General features: G+C 40.4%; 1 protein-coding gene across 1 annotated transcript in view; it reads left to right on the top strand.

The window, feature by feature from the left end:
* The window catches only part of MDGA2 (MAM domain containing glycosylphosphatidylinositol anchor 2), a 361,344-nt gene that overhangs the window by 219,159 nt on the left and 119,080 nt on the right, over window positions 1-23,105 (top strand). The window contains exon 8 of the mRNA XM_034062525.1: window positions 14,933-15,262. Coding sequence (XP_033918416.1) covers window positions 14,933-15,262 — 330 coding nt within the window. The remainder of the gene's footprint in view (window positions 1-14,932; window positions 15,263-23,105) is intronic.

Below are 23,105 nucleotides of genomic sequence, written 5' to 3'. Positions count from 1 at the left end.
ACAGGTGCTGCACACAGCTGCTGAGGGAAAAGACTTTCTCATACCCTGCCTCCTTAAGCAGTTAAATTAACACTTGCAGATAAAGCAACATCCTTTAAAGATACCCCTTCCTCAAGCAAGTTGTAAGCTGCAAATTCTGCTCTGTTTGTTGTGTTAGGGCCTTTCCCTTACAGACATCAGTTAATGTTAGTGAAAGTTTTGCTGAGATGATAAAGAGAAATTGTTTTGAGAACCACAACACCTTTCTGAAGAGGCACAAACATAATGCAATATCCTTCATCTCCTCCATTTGTTTTCAACAGGAGCTCACCAGAGGCAAATCAGCAACCACGTACTGTTTACCTGTCGAAATCTTAGTGAGAAGCTCTGTGAAATACAGACATTTTAAAGAATGTCGTTGTCAGCTTAACTCTACCCAAAGTTATTGCAAAATATCTCATTCCATCAAAGACATTGTCATCCATCTTGAGTCAAACCAGAGAAAGAAGAAATGCTCTCGTTTTAGCAAAGCTGGCTGCTTACCAATTCTAATTATGAAAGTTCCTTTCTAAGTATTTTCTTTATATTAATGAGTTCTTTAAATGATTGCAAGTCTGCTAGCATATGATTATTGGTGGGTGTTCTCATTAGTGGCATCTTCACATCCTGCTCTCAGTCTGATGATTAGAATAGCTTCCCATAGCATATTTCTAGACAAAACCATCAGAAAGCAGAGGACACTCTAAGGGAATCTTGACTCCTCTTGTTCTAGTAATACTTGATGGCTTTATCTTTCTCTTAAAAAGCTCTCTCAGGTGTCAAATCCAACACAGCCCCTCCAGACAAAGTTCACAACAAGTGTGCATTTGTAATTATGCTTACTTGGAGGGTGTTTTGTTTTTCTGATATCGGTAGAGGGTAAAAAAAAATGTTGTTCTGGTGCAATGAAGATTATTTTTCATAAAGACCAGGATGGGGGAAATCTGTTGCTCTTCTTTCAGAGTTCTTCCTCACCCGAGATATTTCTGTTCGTTTTCTTTCATCATGAATTTGTCACTACATACCTCTGTTAGTCTCAACAGGTGAATGATAGTCAGACTTTGTAGGGATCTTTTGTTAATTAAATAAGAAGGAAACACACATGAACATAAATTTGTGTTAAAATTAAAAACCTTGCTTGCTTTCAGCCCTTTGGCCAACACATGTGGTGATATGGATGCTTCTTCAGGTCCCATGCACACACAGCTACGCAGAGAGGACTTCACATTATTTCCAGGAATGTGGTAGTGAGAGACTTCACCTCTGGTATGGCCCCAGGCTCAGTTCTTTGCCTTGATGTAGCAAGGAAAGTTGGACATCCAACTTATCCCATGTCCCAGAAAACTTCTAGCCTGAGGAGCTTTTAAACTTCACTGTTGGAGGTTATTTTACTCCTTCAGAATTCTCTCTTCAATGCGTATTTGGGGAAGAAAGCAAAAAACATTAGAGAAATGGTAATATTAGCCTTGTAATCCATAAGATGCTACATAAAAGCATGATCATTACAACACCATAGAGATTTTGGGTGACTATTGGAAATGTCAAAAGAGGCAGGAATAAAGATAATCATATGTCTACAGCTTCTGAAAAATTATACATTTACAACATGACTCAGACTGGGTACTCAAAATTATGAGAGCATGGAATAATAAATATTCTAAAGACAGTGTGAAAGGGAAAATGAAAATAAAATCTCTCTGTGACTACCAGTATGTCAATGAAGAATTAAAGGCTTTTGATGATGAAGGATGTAAGGTGGCTTCTCCATCCAGTAAGAGAGCAAAAATAGGTGTCACCTTTAAAGAACACCTGCACATAAGACTGGGAAACAGGTAGAGTCAGAGAAAAGTTTTACAGGTCTAAAAACGTTTATATTCTTACAGGTTTTCAGTATTGAGCACTGAAATGGTTTGGAAGGGTGTCAGCATGTACCAACTTTGTTGACTCATCAGCAACTTCTCCCATTACATTCTTGAAAAAGATCACTTTCTCTCTTCCATTGTAATTGCAACTTTTTTTTAGTGCCAGTTGACTCTGGGTATGTGACTTTTTCCTTCTGTGAAGCAGAAACACAGTATTTAGAGTTAATTTTTCAAAGGGGTGGGATTCCCCGTCAGTTTAACTATAATGACCTGTCCTCAACATTAGCACAGAAGCTTTTTCTGAACAAAAAGCACTCTGGGGAAATGCATTTAAAGGCTGAAATTGCTGGAAGTACCTATTCTATTATATCTTTAAAAATGGTATGTGAACTGCGTACTAGTACTAGACTGCTAATAAGAAGGTGAAGAGGGAGGGGGAAAGGGAGGAAGAAAAAAAAGAAAAAAGATGAGCATTGGGAAATAAGTGAAAATTTTGTTGGTTTTGTAATAGATTTGAAAAAAAATATGTCCTCACAGGTATTACTGATGTCTGTTCTCACACACCTGCTTACTCTTCTGCTTTCCTGCAATAGCTCTGTTTATCTGAAAATTTCTTATTAGGAATTTCCCTGGTTGGCTGGTTTAGCACTTGTATGAAGGATAAAAATAAGACTGTCTGGTTATACATCAGCACCTCTGCTGTCACCCCTCAGATCCTCAAACGCTGTTAATTGAAATATGAGGAGGGCTCCTGTGGGCTGATACTGAGAACCAGAACAGAGGCAATGCTCACAAGTTTTATTCAAGAGGTAGAAATTGGGTTTTGGCAGCACCCATGACAGTCATCACCCTAGCAGTTGTGGTGGATGCTGGCCGAGTCATGTATCCATTTGACACTCATGATTGTTAGATGACATCATCTATGATGCTGTGAACACTGTTTGGAGATGCTGGCTCCAGCATGCCAAGTCTAAACTGTTGGGTTTTCTGTACAACATGCAGAAGGACCTTTGTTTTATTTTTCCTCCTTTTCCACCTCTCTGTATTCTGGGAAGGTCTCACAGCAGAGTGATTATACTAGTGCTTATTTCGTAGCTGCAGAAAGCCAAAAGGCTTGGCAAGTATCCATACACATAAAATGGGCATTACTACACCACAGAGATAGCCACCGTTGACTTCCTAATGAGGGGCCATGCAGGCACATGGAGCTTCTTTGTGTGTGGTGCTGCAGAGCTGTGGGTGCTGCTGGCAGAGATGAGCTCCTCAGGATGTTTCAGTAGGATGAAAATTCAGCAGCTCCTATGCTATCTTTCAGTACCCGTTAATGGTGATGCTTTCTTGGGACAGACTAGAGATCAAGTGTGAATTCGTGAATGTACCAAGGTTTTGAAATTCATATTCTAGATAAGGACATCTGTCTTTATCACAGGCACCCATTTAATCTCATCTCTTGTGCAATCTTCTTCTTTCCCCCCCCCCCTTTTTTTTTTCAAAATGACTAACTCTACTTGCAATTTCCATAAGTTTCTTTCAGAACCCTCCTACCTCTTCCCAGGAGTATCTTCCCATATCTAACTGCTCTGACACTGAGATCCAATCTCAGTGCCATTACAACCAATGCCTGGGATAGGTTTGCCATCACTTGAAAGTAGCTTTCATAGAATCTTAAATCGTAGAATTGTCTAGGTTGGAAGTGAACTTAAAGATTATCTAGTTCAAACCCGTTGTCGTGGTTTAAACCAAGTCCCCCAACTCCCGGAGAGTTAGGAAGGAAAATCCAAAGAATGTAGCCCCCACGGATTGAGATAAGAACGGTTTAATAGCTAAGGCATAACACAAAACCCCTACTGCCATTTACTACTACAAATAATAATGATACAGCAAACAGCAAGTGAGAAGAATACAACAGCCCACCAGCCACCGACCCATAACTCACTCCACCCTGCCCGGCCGAGCACCGCGTGCTCCCTCCTCCATTTTTCTCCAGAGCTCTACCCTTCCAGCTTTCTCTTTCCCAGTATCCATCCTGGGCATCACGTGCTATGGTATGGAATACCTCATTGCCTAGCCTGGGTCAGGTGTCCTGTCTCTCCTTCCTCCCGGCCTCCCCTCCTCCACCTGGCTGGAAAAAACCTTGAACAAAAACACCCTCAAAACATGCTCAAACCATGACACCCGTGCAATGGGCAGGGAGAACTTCCCATAGACCAGGTTGCTCAAAGCCCAGTCCAACCTGCCCTTGGACATTTCCAGGGATGGGGCTTTGCTGTGGAGTGGCATCAGGCAAGATATGTTGATGCCGTGCCGGCATGGAAGGCTGGCTTTGCTTTTGCTGAACCACTGTGGCAGCTGGCCACCTTCACCTGGCCAGGTGCCCTCCCTGTCCTCCCTCTTGCATTATGCCAGTGTGTATTTTTTTAATCATAATCATGAGCAGTTTAGTTAACTCTTGGTTTTAACAGCACTCACCACCTTGCTTAGTTTCTCTTGTGTCTCATTGGATAAGACAAACTACCTTCCTCTGGTGTAGGGTTTAAATGGACCTTTTAAAACTGTTTGCAGATGGGCTTTGGGATAGACCCCTGCACTAGCTGAAGATGAAGAATAGTTCTGTATATTGTAGACTGGGCACCAGCTTGGTCTCCCACCCCACACAGCCCTCCCAGCTCCCTGTGGGAGCCAGTGCCTCTGCAGGCATCTCACTGGGGCCTCTCTCAGATTTTTAAGCATGAATACAGTTTAGTCCAAAAAAAAAAAAAAAAAGAAAAAGCCAGCCAACTCTGATTCTTCCACTGGGAGGTGTAACCTGTGAATGGGATTTCAGTGATGTAAGATTTTAGTCTAGAAAACCTGATCTTACGGCACATCCGTTGTGTTGCTACAGTCATAAGTTACCAGCACACTATCCTAAAAGTTTACAGCTCTGAGAATGAATGTGTAAAAAAGTTGAGCTTCAGAGTTGAATAAGTCCATTTATTTTTATTGTCTGCAATAGCACTCTCAGGTATGTACACTCTCTCCCAGGCTGGAGTGTATCATGGGTAAGTTCATAAAACGGTTTCATATAAAAATGTAGATGGTTTATTGATTCTTTTTCTCTTTCATTAGGACTTCCCAGAATTTTTGTGTACAGAAATTTTATTTTACATAGGTTTGTTGCTCTGCAAGTTGTCGCAAGTTCCCTGCTGAGCAATACATATATATAAAGGTATTATCAGAGGAGGCTTCAAGAAGTCGTATTAATTTGATCTCTCTTAATCTGGTCCTTGCCTTGTGGCTGCTTCATGTCACCATGTTCATTCTTCATTGGGGCAGGGAAATTAAATTTATCCTTACTTTTGGTTAGCTAACAATTGTTAACTACTAATGCATGATAAATTTGTTTTGCAGAGGTGTGGTGTCATAGTTTGTTATTGTACTAGATCTTGTCTGATTAATATGTAATGAGGTCTGTGTAGTCTTAAAAGCATTATTTTGGCAGAAAAACTTTATTTTTTCAAAGTTTTGATTTATCTTCAAGGGAAAGAGAAGAGAGAACAGTGCACAATGTTTTGTTCTGATGTTACCAAGATACTTTGATGACCTTGGAATGTGTTTTAAGGTACTTCTGCTGCATCAGGCAGCTGTGAATGAGATTGGTAGGTCTTTGCCCAGTCTGACAAATCATTTTGGAAAGTTTCATAGGTCCCTATTAATTTTTGAGGCACTGAACTGTGAAATAAAAACAAACTGTTGAAGGAGAATGCATCCCATGTTGGTACAAATCCAGGCTCTAATGAAATCCTGCAGTTGAATAAAGCTCTTGAGCCACACAAGAAGCAGGACGTGGGAGTAGTCCACTATGGAAGCCTTGGAAACTGGGGGTTTGCTCTAGGTTTTGGAGGAAAGACAAATACTGTGTGCCAATTTTCATTTGCAGTGTGTGGGCAAAGAGTGAAGATTAGCAATGTATTACTTTGGGCATCCAGGAAAACTTAGCAAGGCTTTTTTTTTTCTTTTTTTTTTTTTACAGTATTGGCACAAGAATGAAACGTTATAAAGGCATTAGCCTGGGAAAATACCCAGCTGTACTGTTCAGAGGATTTATAATTTGTTTGGCAAGTGCACATCCCACTGGGGATTGTGTCAGCTTCTCTGAATTGTTTAATTTATATCCCAGTTCTTATCTGACTTGTGATGAGACTTGTGTAGTTCTTATTTGTCTATGAATTAGGCAGTCTATGGGATGGGGCAGCCCTTAGCCCACTGGTCTGGTCAGAATGGTGCTCCCTGTCTCTTCTTGGCAAGCTATAACTGTGAGATTTTGTAGCATAGGAAATATGTGAGTTTGTTGGTTGTTTTGTTTGTGTTTTGTTTTTTTTCCTTTGTTCTGCTTGGGGTTACAGAAAGTACTGAATGCCAGCTGCCAGTTTGTCACCTCTGCTTATTGACCACTTTTTGCTATTTCACCCTCATGTACCCACCTACATGTGTTTGAATCATTACCTGTATGTGCTTAAAATCCTTGATCAAAGCCACCTTCCACCAGGCAGATGGTGCTGGACCCTTGTAGGACACTGCAAAAAATCAAATTTTGTCTCCCAAAATCATCTTTTGATGGTGTGACACCACTGGGGTGACTCCTGGTTTTCACCGCTGGGGAACCACAGGCAGAAGGTCGTGCAATCTCTATGCCTGGAGATTTTCAAGCCCTGAACAACCCCGTTTTAGCTCAGATCTGGCCCTTATTTTAGCAGGAGATGATTGGCCTGGAGACCTCCTGAGCACCTTCCCCATTGGTGTATTTCTGTGAACCTATAGGTGTCCGCTCTTCTGCTGGTGCCTTTCTCTTCAATATTTACTTCTAAAAACAGTTAAAAGAGAAACCATGCTGTGTTTTACCTTCTTTGATCTTGGCTTCATCTGTTTAAAGGATCATATACTGAGTAAATTGTAAACTGAAATCTTCATTACAAAGAAGTATACACCTCCCCTTCGTTCAGAAGAAAAGCAGTGAAAGAAATAGGAGCTAATTAACTAGAGCACATGTAAAAACAGACACCTGACACATGGTAACTCCAGAATAATAAATCCTCTTTCTTTGAAAAATTAGAAGCATTTATAAAAATAGAGACAAAACCTGAAATCTCTCCACAGTATTTGCATTTAAACTGAAAATGTGAATGCATGTGGTCTTGTAAGTGCCAAATAACTACTTGATATTAAAAAGTTTGGAGATGCTCTAGTAGAAGATGCTTGACAGTTTAATTGTTCTGATAGCTACTAAAAGCTAAGGTTTTAAAAAGCTTTTTTAAAAAAAAACATATCGACAGAAGAAAAAAGTAACTGTTGGTAAAATGCTGAGTGTATGTGTCTGATTTTTAGCAAGATTTTACAAGTCTGTCTTTGGATAGAAAGGTGACTGTAGGCAACATTCAGGCAGCATAATTTTGTCAAAAATACCTTTCAGAGTCCTAAATACCCTACTTAAGAAATCTATATTTTGAGAGCGGTCAGCATCAGTGCATTCTCCCTAAAAGCTCTGTGACTATTTCTGTAGTTATGCTAGTTTTTATGTTCTCCTTATGACCCAATCAGGGTGCACCCTGCCTGCTCTCTGAGCAGGCATATATTCTGCTGGAGAGAGTTCTCTTATCTGAAAACATCAAATAGCATTATTTGCTGCTATTGCAGGTGAAGCTAGCGCTATGCAGAGCTTTTGGGTAATTATATTTGATGTTAGACTGACTTTTTAATTCCGAGCAAAGTGTTCAGACTAAGAAATTTTCCGTATCTCAGCAGTGGACCAAGCAGTTACAGGGTTATGGAGATGAGCCACAATGTAAGAGAGGTTTCCCTCCTAGGGGAGAAATAAAACAGTATGATGACTTTGGCAAACCTGGTGGTTACCTGTCAGCCAAGAATGAACCTGCATAACAGAGTACAAAGTAAATGCAGCAGCAGTGTGGGCAAACTGGTGAGACTTTGAGTATTTAATTCAAAACAATGTGGGCTCGTGCTATGCAGAAGATGTGGAGGGATTGTAGGGATCTATCCCAACTATTTGCTTCCATTTTGGTATTTCTGTAAGAGGAAAAGGTGAAGCCCATGGCTAGACACAAGTTGGTCACTCTGTAAGTTTCTAGGTCCTACAAACTGGCTGGAGATCGAAGCACAAGTTGGTGTATTTCCACAGTTTTGGTTTTCAGGGGGTTTATTGCTTTTTCAGGTTCCAAGAATGACTGGGAAGGGTGGCTACTTTTACTGAAAAATGTGGAATTGTGCCTTGATTTGATCTCTATGGTGGATCTTCCAGACCCTGCCAGACCACATCTATCATGGCTTATTATTTGAGACCCAGTTTAACCCCCTCAGGGAGAGGATGGGTCTTTCTGATGTGTGGTGCAGCGTGGTTTTCAAGATCATTCAGAGATGAAAAGCAAAAACTGGATGGAAGGATGCATCTGTTGCTTCATAGTCGATCTTTGATTTTTTCAAAAATACAAACTACAAAACAATGTGATTATAGTAGCTGAGTGTTAGAATAGCACAAAAAACCCCAAAGGTGAGCAGTGGAAATAAGACACAGAAGAACTTGCAGAAGCCTTGGCAAAACCAGAGGGAAAAGCTCCAGCACCCAAGGCTGCTGTTTATGCAGCTCAATTTGTGGCCAGTATTCTGTCTAATTAGAAGTTCTCAGTGCACAGCAATGATGAGGAACTGCAGATGGAAATGTAAACTGCAGCTTTTCTTTTCTCTATCCATTATTTTAATTAGTCACCAGGAGATGTATGAGCCTTTAACCACATATTTTACCCTTTCTTAAATGCATCTTCTTTAAGTAACACTGAATTTTGACATATTTTTTCCCTGTTTATATTAGTCTCCCAAATCCTTTAGTCTTATTTCCCTTACTGTTTGGAAAATTGACTTTTTAATGCATCAGCCGGAGACAAAGGTTTTATTCAACAAACTTACCATTTCAACATCTGCATCCCATTAGTAAAGCTTCCTATTATTTATTGTCCAAGAGTCACACCATGCTCCATACTCAAAACCACCAACACATCATGAGGTCCAGATTCACTAGAGCAAAGTTTTCTACCCCTGACCTGGCTACAGGTTGCTTCATTGAAGTGTGGCATGAGGTACATGTCCAGGTTGGATCTCAGGTTCACTTGGACTTGAGTTTAAGCTGAGACATTCCTTTGTATTGTGTTTCAATGTGGCCACAGTGTTCTCAGTGGAAACAGAGTGCTGTTAAAAAGCATTCTGTTTGTAAATGTAGTTTTCTGTTATTGAAATTTTCCATACTTGTTTGTGTGTTCATAACAGTGCTGAATATGATGGATGATAGTAATTTATCAGAAAGGAACAGGAGTCATTATCTATAGGACACTTCAGAGCAGGCTTGTCTGTGTACAGTATTGGTGTGCAGACTACAGATGCCACAGTAGTCCTTTCCTAGAGCACAGATGTTACTGACATGGAGAGCTGATATATGCAAACTTTGTTACATGGAGTGTGGTTTTGCTGTTCTGTTTTAGAATTAGACTAGAAGACTGTAATGCTGAATGATCTCTTTGTTATTTTCCTTTCAAATGCTTTGTTGGGTGACAAAAGCAAATTTGAGTTTTCAGTGTTCCTTATACATAAAATGGTGTCACAACTTATTTTAATGTAACAATTAAGTTTAAGAGACTGCACTGTGATATTCACCAATGACAAAGATATTTTGGACAGTTGTTAAATTGCCTCTACCCAGCTTAGATCCTTCATAATACAGTTAAAGGCAATATCCTGTAGAACACTGAAGACAACGCAGCTTTGTTGCCCACGGCCAAAATAAAGACTTTGGAGCTTATGATAGGAACTTTTTTTTTTTTTCTTCAATGGATGTGATAGTGGTGTGCATGTTAATGAAGAAAGAAATATCAGAGAAGGTTTCCCTGAGTCTTTCTTCAGTGAGAATGACTTTTTATTTAGTACAGAGATCTATTTATTGCTAGGCTTTTACGTAAAAATAAATAAACTGGACAATATGGACTGCACTGCAATTTCAAAGGTGTGGTACCTGCGCAGATTCCTTTGTTTCATACATTAATTCACTTAATCATTCAGACAAATGACTCTGAAACCTGGCCTTGCCTGACACAGGATGCATTTGAAACCCAGAACCCTCAATGGTTTTGAAGGATCCTGAAAGAGAGCTGGATCTGGAGGTGAAGGTATTTACACTTGCTTGATAAAATGTCAGTGCTGGGTGCCTAGAAACAAGTGACATGCTGGATGCTGAGTTTAGCATCCTCCACAACAGACTTGTGGTGCTCCAAGGCACAGGCAGGTCTTTATGTCTGCATGGCAGATTCAGGTGACATCCTTACCTTGTTCAGTGGGAACTGCTTAAAACAAAATCACTCATGATTCTTAGCAAAATGTGAAAGGAAGCAATCAAAATTAGGCAAAGCCTTTTCTGGTGAGTGCACAGAGGCTGGATCTCACTTGGTATCCAACTGCTCAGTCAAGGTTAAAATCAGTAATTTGCACAGATCTGCTACTTAGTGTTGCTGTGGCTACACACAGATACAAGCATCAGCAAACACAAAGCCAAGCATTCCCCAGTGTTCTATGTCAGCTTAAGAATCAGCCAGTGGCCAATAGTGTTACTATGACCAAACATGCAAATAACTACTGTATTCAGTTATGGTGTTTGATGCCATTCATATGTCATGAAATGTCCATTGACAAAATATGAACATTCTAATAAGGCGCATTTGGAGTTGAATGGGAGTGGGGATGGGATGATACAGCTTAACCCGATGAATACAAATAAACATTAGTTGAGATAATTAAATGCATTTTATTACTTTGAAATGTAATTAATGGGGGAGGGCAAAGACAGTTTTGCGAGGAATTTGAGGACAAGAATTGTTTCATCTTTGTTTATTTGATCAAATCATAGTTCTTTGGGGCCTCTTTGGAGAAGGACTGGCACTTTCCTGAGTCTCAGAGTACAGTTACAGACTTATTCGCATGTTTGCTGCCATTTTCTTGCTCCTGTGTGTTATGTTCTGAAATCTCTGTTGGGAAGAAGCTGTGGTTAGCATCTACAGCACCATCTCACACATTTTGTTGGTTAACCTCGTGTCTCTTTTAGTCACTATATCTAATCCCATGGAAAACTTCAAATGATGTCTCAAATGTAACTGATAATACAGTGAAAAGCAAGAGTCAGAATCCACTGCAGATTTCAATATACTTGATAGTATGTAGGAGTATGGTTGGAAATTATGGTCCAGGTACTTACAGATGGGGATAATTCAAACCACTGTTTAATGGAGATTGAGTGTGAATGCAAACCTGTGTGCAGGATACATACAGAAATCACTTTTCCATTACCAGGTTCAACTCAGGGGTTCCCAAGAGGTCATACACAATGTAAATCAGTCAGGTCTGAAGTCTTTTTGGAGACCACATCTAGCGTATGTGTTTGTAAAACTACAGCTAGCCTGCAAGAAACTGCTTTGTATTCCCAAGCCTGCTGAAAGCAGTCACTCTGGAGAGGTCTACTGACCCCGGGTCATTTTGTCAAGAGCAACCCTGCTGGTTCTGGATCTGAGACTAGCTCAATTGGGCCCTTCATTGCCGTGATAACCATTTGTTGAAAGATCTGAGCAGGGTCACCCCAGCATGTCCTGTCTCTGCATCATCCACTGTCCTGACCTGCTACAGCGTAATCTGACCACCAAAGAATTGTGCAGAGCATACACCTGAGCTAAGTATTTTTCCATACATCCAAATAAAAGGAGTTCAGAGGAGAACTGAGACTACATGGAAAAAGTTCAGGAAGTTTCCAGAACTTCTGAAAGGAAGGAAGAAGTCACTTTGTTCTATTCCTTTTCTTCCTCCATTCCCCCAAACGAAACCTCTTAGTGACTCCAAAGCCATGTGAACATACACCCTTTATCTTGGCTTGCAGACAGTATTGTAGCACTAATTGTAACAAAGGACAGATGAAAGTTGATGTGACTTTTCCATTAGGCCTTTTTGTTTCTTTATAGGAATGAGAAACTGGTGAAATGTCTGTGTGAGCATTCAAAACAAAGAAGAAATAATCAGAAATAAAAATAGTTTATTGAGGTTATTAGCAACTAATTCTGGTTTAAATGTGCCGCTCATCATGCCTATCAAGTTGTGGGGTTTATTTCCCTGTCTGAAAGCTATTTGCATAATATATTTATTGGTATTTGTGTATGTAAGCATTGTTTATTCTTCCATTTTCAAACAAAAATGTTCAGCTCAAGTTTCAAGTTTTACTTGCTGTGGCTGTTTCCAGCTGTCATATAATGTGTGATTCATCTTTGTGAATGTTTGTTCTGCTTCCTGGGGATCCAGATGCAGCTTTTAAAAGGGAGAGATGTGCTTGGTGATGACTACTGCATTCTGGTGCAAAAATTTAAACTTAATAAAAGTCAAGAAACTTTCTTAAATAAATTAAATAGTTTTTTAAGAACATATCAACAACTTGGTTCTTGAATATATGGTTACAACTGAATAGCAACACCCAAACAAGTGTCTTTCATGCCATACCTAATCAGTACAGCAAATAAAACATTTTTTCATTCTCTGATTAAAAGAGCTGGCATCCTCGGTGGAAGAAGTTCCTCACACCATGTGTAAAGGGTTGTCTACAAGTAGCCCAATTTTATACCGCTTTTCCCACATTGAAAAAAAAACAAACACTAATTATTAATTAAATGTTAATTCTTTTCAAACTTGTGAAAGTGCTAATTCAGCTTGGCATTTGTGAGCTCCAAAGAGTTGTTTTGTTCAACAAGCTACATACTAACAAAACTATATCTGAATAAGCATTTTTAGCACTCACAGAGCAAGGAGCTGTTGCATTGTGCTTTCTTGCTTGGTGCCTCATACATCTATTTCCATTTGATGTTGTTACACTTTCTGTACACAGCAAGTGAAAAGCGCATATTACTCAAAGTATGGGATCCAGGGGAATTTTCAGCTCATAGACTTTGACATTTGTAACAGTGTCAGACTTCACTTGCTGTAAGCATATAGGTATCTGAGGACAGAAAGGAGTGCTGCACATGTGGGGCACTGTGCATGGATGGGGGCAGAGAGTGGGTGGGGGAAAAAAGGACAATGAGGGAAACTCTTCAACAGAAGTCAGCATGACAACAAGAAATGATGGGTTTAAATTTGTCTTCAGTGCTTGCATTCAGCCTGGGTATTTGCTTGTAATGTTTCTGACTGGTATTTTCATTATGGAACTTTCTAGTTGGAGATAGCGTATGTTTCACATGCATACATATTTACACACATTTATATAGGGGGAGGGAGATCTTGTGATTGTATAAGTAGAATTTTGTAACAGTATATCAAAATATGTGTGTATTTGAAAGATTTAATGGCAGATTCGGAAGCACTCTTCCAAAAATAAGTATCATAGCAACACTGCTTTAGAGCAGTCACTTTATTGATGTAAATGGTGATAGTTTCTGGATAGTTTTATGCTCATGTAAAGAGTGACAAGAAAAATCAGATGAGTTGCAGTATTGTTTTGCTCCTGTGCAGTAGATTGCTGAAGGAATGCTAATAAAAGATGTTGGTCTTGCTGTGAAGATGGTGGGAAGTAACATCTTCCAGAGTTGTTCTGTCCCTGCATAGGTATAGGGTACTCCTGAATGCTGGAGCTGTGTTTGAGATTGCCTCAAAAAATGCAGTTGCCTTGGGGTTCCCATATGAAACATTGAGACTATCTTAACTCTGCTTGGCTGTGGGTTAGAGAATTTAGGGAATTAATTAAGTTTGTATAGTAGGCTTGAATAGTTTTGGATGGAGATAGAGGTCATTCTGATATACTGTTCTTCTCTAAATTACATTTTTCTCTCAGCTGTGTGTGCAACCTTCGGCCTCAGGTTTCTCCTGTGAGCATGGGGTGGGCTTTCCTCGTCTGGCAAGACCCAGCCAGGGAAGTGCAAGCAAGATGCTCATGATGGACTCTGTGCTTACATCTCACAAGAGCATCTTATTGCCTTTTGCCATTAATCACTGCCCAAAAATGCACTTTCAGTCCCCTTACCTTTTAGAACTGGCAGCAGTTTCCCTGCCTAAATAAGGCAATGCAGTTGGCCACCACTGGTCTGCCATTTGGTGGGGTAGGGCAGCCAGCCTCTGAGCAGCTGTGGGATGAAGGGAGTCCTCCCAGCTGCAACAGGGAAGGAGCAAGTTATATAAACCAAGGCAGGCTGTAACCTCAGGCATGTGCTTGCCTATTCTCATTTAACCCGATGGCACAGAGCTATTTTGCCCAGCTGTGTTTGTTGCCAGACAGGTTGGAGATGACACTACTGTTTGTATTAGTGATGTTAGGTTGATATCTATATTTTCTCCTTTCTCAGGGCTTTTATAGCACAGGTGTGAAGAAGGGCTTATAAATATATCTAAAGAGAGGTAACAGACACTGAAGGTTCATGAATTATTTTGGTTGCTTTTCAGTTGTCAGGAGCTCAGCCTCATTTAGGTGCTTTGACTTCCTATTTTTCATTTTGGAAATGACAGGTACTTTAGCAATGTATACTCTGTGATGGTATTTGGTTAGATTTGATCCCACAAAAAATAAACCATGTGCTAAATGTGTGCTTTAGAAGCTTCAATGACTTCCCAAGCATCATTGAATGTAATGGGGTTGGAAGGGACCTTAAAGCTCATACAGTTCCAACCCCACTGCTATAGTCAGGGACACCTTCCACTAGACCAGATTGCTTAAAACCCCATCCAACCTGGCCTTCAACACTGCCAGGGATTGGAAATCCACAGCTTCTCTGCAAAACTTGTGCCAGTTCCTCACCACCCTTATTGCAGAAAATTTCCTCCTTATATCTAAGGTGAATCTCCCTGCTTTTAGTTAAAAAGCATTACCCCTTGTCTTATTGCTACAGACCCTATTAAAATCATATGTAGGCATAAAGTGAAACATAAGTCTTTGCAAAGTTTGAATATGCATAAATCACAGTTTATTATAGTAAACTTTTTTTATTATTATTTCTTAGCCTTAAAAAAAGGACGTTTTTGGATTACCCCTGACCCATATCACAAAGATGACAACATCCAGATTGGCCGAGAGGTGAAAATCTCTTGCCAGGTGGAAGCCATCCCATCTGAAGAACTTACATTCAGCTGGTTTAAGAATGGACGTCCCTTGCGAAGTTCTGAAAGGATGGTCATTACACAGACTGACCCCGATGTTTCACCGGGCACCACAAACCTGGACATTATTGACTTGAAATTCACTGACTTTGGGACATACACGTGTGTTGCATCTCTGAAAGGAGGTGGCATATCAGATATCAGCATTGATGTCAACATCTCCAGCAGTACAGGTAAAGACGCTTTCTTTCATACTAGTTTAACTTGGATATAGGCAGCCTGTGTCTTTCTCAGGGAAAAAGGGTGTATACACAGACCACTTCTCACCACAAGGATATCCAAGCAGATCCTAGATCAAGGGGCTGAGCTGCTTTGATTAAAGGACACAAACCTGAAAGTGGCATTTCACACACTCTCCCAAGAACACAGTAGTGTCTGATTTACCCAGACATGTTCTCTTTTACTGTCAGAAAAGTTATTACTTCTATGAAAGGACTTTGGCTTTCATTTAAGACTTCAAAAAGGACTTTGGCCTTTATTTAAGTCTTCAAGTCATCCAGAGTAATGAGAAACAGATAGCAGGAGATTACAAGGAGAAACAGGAGGGTGCTGTGTTAACCAAGTGGAATCCCTCCAGCTACAGCAAGTACCAAGCATGGAGGAAGGAGCTCTTTTCTCTTAAAGATTATGTATTGCTTGTTGGTGAATCGTGCTATTCCCAGTAGGCAGAAAGTTTAAGGTATTTATTACATAAATTTTCAGATCAGTGATTGAAACATCTCTCTCTTTGATGAGCTAGAGCCTTAGCTATTGCTTTGACTGATAATGAATATTTTGTACTATGAGGAATATGTAATGCAGTAGTAATTGCCTGCTTCTCTTTACCTTGTTACTAATCTATTGGTTTGTAACCAATAGATTTCATTGACATTTTCCCCCAGTAGCTGACTTTAATAACTGAGGTAGTCCATGTTAATAAAATTAACAAGAAAACATTCTGAATGCAGAATTTCTTTTCTGCCAAGAATTAGTTATAACCAAGAAGAAATGAGTTGTTGCTGGCTGATTTCTATAGAGAAGGATTAAAAAAAATATATATTTCTTTTTTCAGAATAGTGTCAGTATTATATCTAGTATCCAAATTGTCTTTTATATGAAGCATTGCTGTGCTTTTCCTCAGCTTGTGCTTGTTATTCACTGGGATGAGGCACGCTGTGCATGTCGTTTAGAAAACAACAAAGAACACATTGGAAAGCATTTTTATAGCATAGAAGGAAAATGTTTAATAGACATCTTCTAACCCCTTTTTACCACACACCTTCAAGTATATGCTTTCTACTTTTTCAAAAAGATTAAATGAATACTTTTGCCTCAAAGAGTATATCCAGAGTTCTGTTCTTCAAATTTTAGATCACTAGTACTTTGCAAGTACATGTCACATCTAAACAGCTCTCTTACAACTTTCATGGTAAATTATCATTTACATTTTAAAGAAGATCCTGTGCTCCATCTTGAGCACAATATCCCACTTGAGCACCACATCACTTCTGACATGAATCTGGAGGGTCTACCCACTTAAAGGGTTTAATGAAAATGTTATATACAACAGGGAGATGAAGCAGGACTGACCTCTGGTTTGGATAGAAGCCTGGGAAGTATAGTCATGTGATTGAATTAGGGGCCACTTAAGTAAAATGGACTTATATAAGCCCATGGAACTGGATAGGAGGTATCTGAGGGAAGTAACCAGTGTCACTTTAAGGCTACTTTATTATTTTAAAAATCATACTGACCTAAGGAGATCCAACAAAGACTGGAAAAAATGAAATTTTATCTTCCAAGAAAGGAAGAAGGAGAAGAATGGGAGTACAGGCCAGTCATCCCCACTTTAGTGCCTGGGAAGGTCATGGAGAATGTTGCCCTAGAAAGCATGTCAACTGATGTGAAGGACCAGGAAGTGACTGGAAACAGCCAGCATGGATTATCAAAAGTGAACTGTGCCTGACCCACCCTGTTTGCCTGCTGAGATAAAAAGACTGTCTCTATGGGCACAGGGAGGGAAAGGAAAGCTGCTTGCCTTGACTTCTGTGAAATCTTCAGAACAGTCTTTTATAGCATTTTTATAACCAAACTGGTGAAGTATCATTTGGAGAGGTGGACTGGGCATGAAGTGTGTATGGAAAATGAGGTGCAAAGAGTTGAATTCACTGATAAGGAGTTAAAAATTGTGTATATAAGTGAACAAGCAGTCAACATTTACACAGCTCACTTTTGCTGTGTCCCACCCTGAAACATAAAATATACATATACAGACCTTGAGAGACAGGAGGAAAACACTAAATTCATTTAGTTTAGTTAGTTCCTATTTTATTATTTGCTACTTATTTTCTATTTGTGTTATTGTTCAGGGATCCTTGAATATTTTACTTATTTTTGGTAAATTTTGTAAGTATAAACCAGAATAATTCATACTTCGCTGAAATTATTTTATGTATTTTTATGGACTTTCAGTGAACTTCAGAATGACTATGTTGGAGTAATGCAGTAAGTTTGGGGTGTTGTGGAAGGCTGTTCCCTTGCAGTGGTACAGGCAGGAGCTGCCTAGCTAGGGAGCAGCTCTGTGGCATTCCGGTAGGCAGTGAGTGGACATGAGCAGCAGCAATGGGGACTGATGAATATCATGTCCAGTTTTGGACTCCTGATGCAGAAGAGGCTTCAGCAAACTGGGCCTAGTCCTTGCAACACCATGAAGTTGATCATGAGTGGCTTGGGGGTGTTGGCTTATCCAGCCTAGAGAAGAGGCAGCCCTAGGGTACCTAACAGCAGCTGTCCCCTGCCTACAAAGAAAGTATCAAGAGAATGGAACTGGGCTCTTTGCAGCAATGTGTACTGGGGAGGTGAGAGGCAACAGGCATGAATTGAAATGAGAAGTTCAGGCTGAATATAAGAAGCAAGTGTTTCCCCATGAGGACATGCAAGTGGGAGAATAGAGACATTGTGGGATCCCAATCCTGGGAGGTTTTGAAGACCTCCTAAAGCCCTGAGCAGCCTGGTCTGACCTCATATCTGTCCATGCTTTGACATGGGGCTTGGACTAGCTCCTTCTTGCTTCATTTATCCCATGAAGACTCTAGGAGTGGAAACACTAATCCATGAATCCATGGACAAGGGAACAGCCTGTCTTTCGACCAAAAGAAATATGTTCTTCATGTGTATTAACACACATCTTACAGGTGAAGAACTGAGAGGATAAGAGCTGAGTTTGGCATGATGGATTGCAGTGGCATGCAGACTTTGTTACCTGCTTGTCAGGGTGAAGTGGACAGTGACATTTGTGCAGTCATGCGTTGTCCATCTGGCAGACAGTAACCGCTACATTGTCTGTACTTGCTGGGGATTCATTTGGGAAATTGATGGAATTTATTGAAAACATCCATTAGATGGCTGTACCTATAATCTTGTCACAATTTCTGCAGGCAGTGATGAATTATGTCGGCTCTCAAATTTACTGTCCTGTGATGCTCAGGAAAATCAGAACAGGGGAAGAATAAACAGCATTTAGGATCAGCCTTCTTTAGCACCTTAAAAGAAATTGTGCCTATTGTGTGAGTTTGTTACCTGATTAAGTGGAAGCTGAAATAGTTTCTCTGTGTTATTGAAGGTCATTACTGACTCATCAAGATTCAGTACTGCTGTGGTAATTATGAACATAAGGCCTAGGCACTAACATGTTTTCCAAATGCCAGGACTTGCACAGATATATTAATATCACACTATGTGTCTATATGCTGGGTCTGGGGAGAATTCTTTCTTTCTGACATGCATGGGGTTCCTCTTGTTGTCCCCAGGTGAGGCAGGAAGGACTGTCACCTCATAAGGAGGGGTTGAGATGGTTAGGTCTCCTCTGTCCCTTCAGCAGATTAGAAAGGGCTATGTAGCAATGCAGGGTTCATGCCAGCCTCTTGACATACTCGGCATTGCACTTGTTTATCAGGAATGTTTTTTCTTTGTCATTTTGTGCTTTCAGCAGTAAGGGCATAGATTTGTGTCCTGAGTATCTTATATAAATGGACCTGAAGTAATCCCCTAGCAGCCCTCCCTTTGCCCCATCTCCATAAAGTAGGTCACTGAATAGTGGAAATTAGAACTCAAATGTTGAATTTTTGCCCTATAAAAACCCTGTCATCCATAAAACCAACCCTTGGCAAATGTTACTTAAAGGCAGAATGGCTCTTCTGTGTGTGTGCGTGTCACGGGTAGTCTGAAGGCAGAAGATGTTAAAACAGCAACAAAAAACCTACAGTATAATAGGCTCATGGTAATCAAAAAAGAGAGGGGGATCAGGAAAGTGTGTTAGTCTTTGTAAACGATCTTTTTCTCTGCCTTAAATACAGTATTCAAAGCAGGAAGAATACGGCTTCAGGTGATGTATGGTTTGCTCTGTTCAGTATGGCTTCTTATGCTATCTTTATCTCCCTAAAATCAGTATCAGTACAGTAAAAGCTGCAACATCTGTCACTGCTGGCTTATTCTCTTTTTGTCTTCCACCTGGAGGTAGTATTGTGCAGTGAAGCGAGTTGTTATTTCAGGGGGGTTATTTTACTTTATTCTCTGACTGCACTGCTCTGAATTGCTACCAGGAGCAATGGATTGGAGAGATGCCCAATAGTCTTGGCTGAAAGTGGTGGTGACCCCTTTTTTCCTAAGAGAGTCGTTTCTACTATTTCACTCTTACCCAGCGTGGGCACAACTAGATGATCTGTGTGGCAAATATGTGAAAAGATTTCTTCATCTCTGGGTGAATCTAAAGATGTGTTGAGTGTGTACTACCCTGGGTACGCTGGGGTAGGCACATCACAGAGGGGAATCATGACTTTGGGCATAGGCACAGAGCAGGCTGGTGGCCTCGTGATCTCATGGGCTCAATCTCAAAGAGGTGAAGTTTATATTGGATATAAGGAAGAAGTTCTTTACTATGAGGGTGGTGAGGCACTGGAATTGATTGCTCAAGGAAGTTGTGAATGCTCCATCCCTGGCAGTGTTCAAGGCCAGGCTGGACAGAGCCTTGGGTGACATGGTTTAGTGGGACGTGTACCTGCCCATGGCAGAGGGGTTGGAACTAGATGATCTTAAGGTCCTTTCCAACCCTAACTATTCTATGATTCTATGATTCTAAGTAAATGTCCAGGCTGATGTGTTGGGACATGTGGCCTTGATCTGTATCTGAAATATGCGTCCTGTGGTCATCTTGTTCCTCCTTTGATGAAACATAAGAGACCCTAATTTTAGTTCTAAATGTTCATTAAAATCACAGTGCTGCCTCTTTGCATAATAAAAAAAATGGTTTTTATGAGATAATTAGTGGTCCAATTAAAATATTTGTAAACCTGTAACACTGTCCAGAGTGATCATTCACAGGCAACACTGAGACATACCAGAAAATAGACAGATGTTTCATTATTACAGTAAACTGGTAATTTTTGTTGGTCACTGTCTTTGGAGCTTGTCTTTGAAAAGAATAGGTGAACAGAAGGGACAGATAAATGCTGGATTTTGTTAAAAGGCTTTTCTTTTATAGTGCTATTTTAGTACTTAATGTGCAGAGATTTTTCTTTTTCATTCTATCTTTGGGAGCTGCCATCCCTTCCAGTCATACAGCCCGGGCCATAACTGGCTGTATGGAGGTGTTGAGGACTGGCAACATCCTGCTCTGCAGATCCTTCCCTCCCCACCACGTGGGTTTTCCTCCCAGAAAATCTGATTTCTCCAGGATGCATACATCCACTGTGGATTGACTTCAGCTCAGTTTCTGGGAGCAGACACCCTTTTTATTGGCCATGTTTTTCAGAGTCTCTTTATTCTTCCCTGGAAGGCTGTGGAGTTCACTTATCTTCTCACATTGCATATGGTTGATGGAACTCCTCAGCACGACTCCTGTGAGATCACTGAAAACTAATTTGGCTAAATTGCTGCTGGCTGTGTATGTTCTGGGTTTAAAATATTCCTTTTTAGAGTCTGCAAAGTAAGGTGGTATTTTAAGTTATTAAAAGTGTGTTGATCTGGAAGTACTGATTCATAGAATCAGAATCATGGAATGGTTTGGGTTGGAAGGAACCTTAAAGACCGTCTAGTTCCAACCACATGCCATGGGCAAGGACATCTTTTACTAGACCAGGTTGCTCAAAGCCCCATCCTGCCTAGCCTTGAACACTTCCAGGGATGTGGCAGCCACAGCTTCTCTGGGAAACCTATTTCAAGAAGTTGTGGATGGCCCAACTTAAGTTATGGGTGCTCCAACTGATTCTGGAATTATTCTACTGTTTAAGCAGCTATCTTGTCCAAGCCTCTGACATGAAATCTGTAGTTGGTCATGTCTTCACTTGCTGTTAAAAGAGTCTTGTGCACAAGAAAACATGGGCTGTGGTGCTTTGCATATGGCTAGGACAACTCGCAGGCAACTGGAACAATGAGAAAAGAAAGCAACCTTGAAATCAAGACATGATTTCCTTACAGGTCTCTTGATCTACCTTCAACATGAATAACTAGATAAATCCTCTTTCATGGTGGTGAAAGACCATGGAAAGCTTAAATTCTCTTCACCTTAGCTGATTTTTCAGTTGTCTGGCTGGATCTGCAAGTCTCCCCCAGTGCTCTTGTTTTCTTGCCACTGGAGACTCTGTCAGCATATGCTCCCTGGTATTCTCCAACACTTCTAAAAGTAATACACATTAAGTAAGCTGAGCGGTTTTGTCTCTCTTTACAGAGGTGTATAGAGAACCTGAATAATTATAACTTGCTACCCTTCACAGGCTATATAATCGTGATAAAATATGTTCTATATGCCAGCTTGGCTTCCTACATCACAGCTCAGTCTGTCCTGTTTTAGCAAACCCATCCATCATATAAGGAGTATGAATCATGAACAGGGACTGAAATGCATGTCTTGGTCAGAGGATGATTAATACTGGAGATTGAGACCTTCAGAGTCATACATACTAGAGGAGAAGAATACACAAATAACTTAATCTCTATCTCCTAACCACTACAGCATAGATGCTTTAATATTCTGTTTAAATTACTTGAACACTGTGACTTCCAACACTTCTTTTGGGAGATTATCTCTGAGTAATCTCCAGTATAGATTATTTCTTGATATGCAGCTCAAACACTCCTTTGCTCCTCTTTATCCTATAATTACTAGTTATTACCATTAGTCCATTTTAAGCAGCCTGATCACACTGGCCCAGAACCTCCTCATCACTGCTTGAACTGACAGTCTTTGCTTCAGGGCCACAGCTTTCCTTTCTGGCTCTTTAAGCCTCCCAAGAAAACACAGAAGGTGACAGTAGCCCTTACTTCACCTATGCTATCTGTAATCCACAGTAAAGAGCTCAGGAGTCATACTGTCTTCCCCAAGCCTACTGTGGTGTCACCACTTCTTGGGGCTGCTTGTCCTCACTCTGGTTACCTTGGGCTGAAAGGGACCTTTAAAGTCCATGTAGTACAACATCTTGCAGGGGCATCATGTAGATCAGGTTGTGCAGAGCCCCTTAGGCCCCTTTGAATGATTTCTCTAAACAGATTCTTGCCTCTGCCATTGCCTCTTTCTCATTTAATTAAGCTATCTGAAAGTTCAAAATAGGAACTTAACCCATCAGGACTTCAAAGATCTAGAGTAGACTAGAACTAGAACTACATTTTGTCTACCCAGAATACACAGTGAATAAATGTATTAGACGCATGCACTTTGGCTTTTTCTTTGAAATAGCTACTTTGGTGCAGTCCCCATTCTCCTATAGACACATTGCCTGTGCTGGGTCAAGGATCCTATGGAATTACAGTAGAGCTACCACATGAGATCAGATGGAAGTGTCTAGTCCAGTTTGCTATCTCCAGTAACAGACATTTACCTAGGGAGCAGTTCAGCAAAAATAGGACAAGAATACAGTGATACCTTCTGCCATCTGATCCAGTGAGTCAGCAACTTACAGAAGCAAAGGTTGTCTCAGACTGTTTTATTTAAGAGCCAGGAGTGGACATATATCAACAAACATGTATCTTCTGCCTGTGCCACTG

The sequence above is a fragment of the Melopsittacus undulatus genome, chromosome 4, assembly GCF_012275295.1.
Source record: "Melopsittacus undulatus isolate bMelUnd1 chromosome 4, bMelUnd1.mat.Z, whole genome shotgun sequence".
In the NCBI taxonomy this organism is placed as follows: Eukaryota; Metazoa; Chordata; class Aves; order Psittaciformes; family Psittaculidae; genus Melopsittacus; species Melopsittacus undulatus.
The sequence above is the reverse complement of the archived record's forward strand: the minus strand, read 5'-3'. Positions and strand labels throughout refer to the sequence as shown.